General features: G+C 40.5%; 1 protein-coding gene across 3 annotated transcripts in view; it reads left to right on the forward strand.

Annotated features, from left to right (window-relative positions):
* KCNMB3 (potassium channel subfamily M regulatory beta subunit 3) overlaps positions 1-5224 on the forward strand; it is a 13353-nt gene that overhangs the window by 5831 nt on the left and 2298 nt on the right. The window contains exons 2-3 of one of the 3 annotated variants that reach the window (XR_001137256.1): positions 2331-2529; positions 3687-4163. Coding sequence is in view for 2 of the 3 variants with exons in the window: in XM_012639413.1 (XP_012494867.1) it covers positions 2331-2529; positions 3687-4085 (598 nt within the window). In the remaining variant the exon portion in view is untranslated. Of the gene's footprint in view, positions 1-2330; positions 2530-3686; positions 4185-5224 lie in introns of those variants that run through there. The other 2 variants (XM_012639413.1, XM_012639414.1) reach the window with 2 other exon arrangements.

Below are 5224 nucleotides of genomic sequence, written 5' to 3' on the forward strand. Positions count from 1 at the left end.
GGGGAGGGGGCATTGGGGGTGGTTGGGAAGAAGGTGGCCTAGGAATTCACTGAGGGAAAGGGGTCATAGAAAAGGACATGGGTGGCCTATGTTGCTTATTTATCAGAGTCATCTCCTGCCATTCCTGGGTTACCATTGTTAGGGCAAAAATGTAGAGGTCACCATCCACTACAGCACCACTGTCCCGCTATTACAAGGATTCCAGAAGAATCTTCTCTTTAATATTAGCACCAGGAGAAACTGTGCTGCTCCTGATCAACCAGCTTACTTTTATTCAGTGGACAACAGGAATCGTGTATCTGGTTGTGTTCATTGCTCTGGCTGCTAGGAAGCTCAGAGGCACATTTGTATCTTGGTTCTCATAACTATAAGGGATCGTTTGGTCATCAGGTTACATGTTTGTATGCACTCCTGACTTCACTCTAGCTTTCTCTCCTTCTTTTCCTGTTACTCCATTTTCCTTATCTATTTTTTTTTTAAAAAAATATAGCTGCATTACATATATCTATATAAGTTGAGTAAATATTTGTGTGCACACATGTGTGCTCAGGCAGATCATACTATTTGTTGAAATGTGATATATTTGGAAGATTTTTCTTTTTTTTTTTTTGATCAGGGTCTCTGGTTGGAGTGCAGTGGCATCATCATAGCTCACTGCAACCTCAAATTCCTGGGCTTACTTGATCCTCCTACCTCAGCTTCCTGAGTAGATGGGACTACAGGTGCATGCCATCATGCCCAGCTAATTTTTCTATTTTTTTGTAGGGACAGTGGTCTTGCTATGTTGCTCAGGCTGGTCTCAAACTTCTCGCCTCAAGTTGATTCTCCAGCCTTGGCCTCCCAAAGCGCTGGTACAGGCGCGAGCTACTGTACCCACTCTAGATTTGGGAGCTGTTTTGAAGATACCTTCTTTTTTCTTTTCTTATTTTTTTTTTCCTTTTTCTTTTCTTTTTAGCAAATATCCCCATCAAAAGAGTTATATGAAGATACCTTTTTCAAGCTGGCAAAAAAGTGTTGCTCATATTTAAGTTTTACTTTTCTAAGCATTTCTGGAAATTGTTGAGTCCAAGTAATTAAGTGAATGCTTAAGAGTGGTACATTGTCATGGCTCTCTTGCCTTACGGTCTTGTGCCATCTCAGAGAGTAGTTTTGTTCCATAAAAGGTGGAAGTTAAGAAGCCCTGCTTTTCAAACATTCTGACTTTAGAGCTTGCTAATCTAACTTTCTGTGTTTAAGGCACCAGTAAATAAACACAGGGACCCACCTAGATGTGAGTGTGAGGGTACATGAGGAGCTGGTCGCATACATTCAATCGAGGCATTTCTTCCCACCCTCATTTACTTTATCTTGGACTTTTTCTCTAATTATTTCATACATACACGTATATCCTTTCTCCTCAACCACCACAAGATCTTCATGGCAGGAATTTTGTCTGCCACTTCTCACAGCACTGAGGACATTCTGTGTATGTAGCACATGTGCAAATTCTGAAGGAATGTTTTCCAAGTAAAATTTACTTCAGCACATTTATTGAGAATCTACTATGTGAGAGGCATTCTGCTTCATGCCTTGAGGAACATAAAGATGAATAGGCTGTAGCTCCTGACGTCGAGGAACTCACTGATAGCAAAAACATGGCAAGTATTCTAATGAGAGTTTCCTTGTATGGCAAGTATTCTAATGATAGTTTCCTTGTATGGTTTGTACTTGCCTCTTTGAAAGTAGAGTGGGCATATGGAATTGTACCTTGTTACCAGATCTTCTGTAGGCTATGTTGACTAAGGGCCCTGTAGTTGGACTCCTTCCAAAGGCACATTTTCATCAGGACAAGGCAGTGGGTGCATCTTGAGATAATGAGGCAGGCAGGAGAGAGGATATTCCTAAGTGAGTGTGAATCTTGGTGGTTACAGTACATTGCTTAAAGTATGGTTCTCCAAATACCTGCATCTTAAATACTGTTAAATATACAGATTCCTGGGCCTCAACTCAGTCCTACTGAAACGGAGTATCTAGCAGTGAAACCCTAAAATCCACACTTTAACAAATTCTTCATTCTAACAAACTCATTCAGGTGATTCTGAAGTTTGAAAACCATTGCTCTAAGGGTTGGTATAGTGAGAAATACGCCAGTAGGATCAGAAGTGAGATGAAACTTGGCAACATGTTGCCGTTTACCCCGTCTCCGTGTCCTCCATGCTCCCTGATCATTATGTGCCCTCTGAAATGGCCCTACGTTGCATTGAAATACACAAATGCCTCTGGCTACCATATTAGAAATGTAGAACTGAATCTTCTAGTGGGTGAAGAACATTTATTTTTTCACATTGAAGCACAAGGAGAGAAGAATCGAACTGCACCACCATCCACACACATATCATGGATGACTGGCTGGACTGTGCTTTCACCTGTGGTGTGGACTGCCGCGGTCAGGGGACATTCCCGTGTCTTCAGGTGTTTGTGAACCTCGCCCATTCAGGTCAGAAAGCTCTCCTACATTACAATGAAGAGGCTGTCCAGATAAATTCCAAGGTAATGGAAAGTTCATGTAATTAAAGAGTTCTTACTGCAACAGCCCTTCCATGCCAGACTGTCCCTAGCAGGGCACAAAACCCAGGGCTGTCTCTAGGGATAAATCTATTTGCTTCTAGTGAACAATTTTATAGTGATCAAGTCAGGCTAAATGAAGCTAAAAGCATTCTTGGAGGTAAATGGCATACACAGAAAGAAGAGGGATTATTCCAGTTTTACAACTTGGTGTCTGGAATTCCCAGGTTGAGCCAACGTGCAGTCATTTGCAGGCACTCTTGCTTTCGGAGATCCCACTCCCCATCATTGAAAAGTGCTAAAATGTACTCACAGTCTACTATAAATCAAGCAATTTTTTTAATCAAAGAAATTTAAAGGTTTATTACAATTTTTATTTTAGTAAGTTATGTAACTGGGTCATATTTAAAGTTTATATTCACACCTACATATAAAAGTTGCTAGTTGACATATTGTTACACTTTGTGTCTTTAATTGAGCACTAATTTCAATTTGAAGATATCCGTTTTCTATTTCGGATGCAATAATTTTTGAGGTTTCAAACATTTTATAGGCCCTTAGCACAGTACCTCAAATGTCTAATGGATATGTTAATAAACCTCAAGTTTTTTTGAAAAAGTCAGTAGCTGATAGGGATCCCTTCTTCTCCACTGGTTCTGCTTCCCAGGAACCAAAGCCCAGGTGGGTCTCCCTCACTGTGGGCCTAGAGCAAAAGCCTCAATGTGCTACCCTTTAGGGAAAGATTTGGTGACAGGAGATCAAGACAAAGACAACAGAGGCACTACTAAGTGTTGAAAGCCTTAGTAGGGCTCAATACGTTTTTGTTGAATGGACAAATGGATTTGTTGGGTTACTGTCCAGAAAGAGAACAAGGACCTGCATGTGGGGAGGAGTCATAGTCCTTATGAAGTCGGTCACTGCCTTTCCTGCAATGTTATATAGTCTAAGAATTCCTTCCCATATCCTTTCTTAGTGCTTGCAAATGGCCATTTCACTCTGGCCCTCCTGCTATGTAATATTTTACCATTTTCTAAGATTGAAATTTCCCTCTGGAAGCTTCAGCCTGAAGCTGTTTCAGAATCAGAACTGTTAAGTGCTTGGTATTGGTGACAGTACCTTTTTTTCCTCCTCTATATTCCTAGTGCTTTTACACACCCAAGTGCCACCGAAATAGGAATGATTTGCTCAACAATGCTCTGGACATAAAGGAATTCTTCGATCACAAAAATGGAACCCCCTTTTCATGCTTCTACAGTCCAGACAGCCAATCTGAAAATGTTATTCTTGTAAAAAAGTATGACCAAATGGTTATCTTCCACTGTTTATTTTGGCCTTCATTGACTCTGCTAGGTGGTGCCTTGATTGTTGGCATGGTAAGATTAACACAGCACCTATCTTTACTGTGTGAAAAATACAGCACTGCAGTCAGAGATGAGGTAGGTGGCAAAGTACCCTATATGGAACAGCATCGATTCAAACTGTGGAGTACGGGGAGGAGCAAAGGAAGGAGTAGAGAAATCTTAAGATGGTGGCCAAATTAAAGTCCTGGCCTTCAGATGCCTGCAGTTTCTGCAGTTGAGGACCTAACTGTGCCTGCTTGTAAACTAATCATGTGAAGGGTAATTAAAATTAAATATCATGTGAGAAAAATATTTTAAAAACCCTTATTAATATGTAATTAATTAAATCCCTTATTAATTATAACATATATTCTATTTATTCTATAAATACATACAAATCCACCAACTTTTATACTCCAAATCTCTTTCCACATGAGCCAAGGAAGGATTTTTTGTTCCCACATGGCAAAATGAGATCAAGGTATTCTTTTTTTTTTTTTTTTGAGACGGAGTCTCACTGTGTTGCCCGGGCTAGAGTGCCATGGTGTCAGCCTAGCTCACAGCAACCTCAAACTCCTGGGCTCAAGCGATCCTTCTGCCTCAGCCTCCCGAGTAGCTGGGACTACAGGCATGCGCCACCATGCCCGGCTAATTTTTTCTGTATATTTTTAGTTGTCCGATTAATTTCTTTCTAATTTTAGTAGAGACGGGGTCTCGCTCTTGCTCAGGCTGGTTTCAAACTCCTGAGCTCAAACAATCCGCCCGACTCGGCCTCCCAGAGTGCTAGGATTACAGGCATGAGCCACTGCGCCCAGCCGAGATCGAGGTATTCTTTATCTAATTTTAGCTCCAGCTAGAATCTGTCAATATGGAAATTAACAATGAGAGCATCTAACCTATTGAACATCAAACCATCAGCCTAATTCTATGCAATACCGTTCATATTAAAACATTTCTCATAAAAAAAATCTTAGTGAAGAACAGTTCATTCACTGTAGGAAGGCAAGAGTCTGGTAGAAAATTTAAGAAAACATGGACCTACCATATAGTTTGTTTTTTCTTCACTGATCATGATAAAGGAGGAAAGCTGCTGCCTAGAAAATTCATTAAGTTTGGAGTTATTTGTATTTAACCTTGCCATGTACCATGTAATTTTTCTAGTTAATTATACATACATAAGCTCATTTTACTCTTAGTGCACATTCTGGTAGGAGTGGGAGAAATGGCCAGAGATGTGAAGGAAAAGCGAACATTTATTTTTTCACATTGAAGCACTAGGAGAGAAGAATCGAACTGCACCACCATCCACACACATATCATGGATGACTGGCTGGACTGTG

Source organism: Propithecus coquereli, unplaced genomic scaffold (assembly GCF_000956105.1).
Source record: "Propithecus coquereli isolate 6110/MARCELLA unplaced genomic scaffold, Pcoq_1.0 Scaffold14, whole genome shotgun sequence".
Taxonomy (NCBI): domain Eukaryota; kingdom Metazoa; phylum Chordata; class Mammalia; order Primates; family Indriidae; genus Propithecus; species Propithecus coquereli.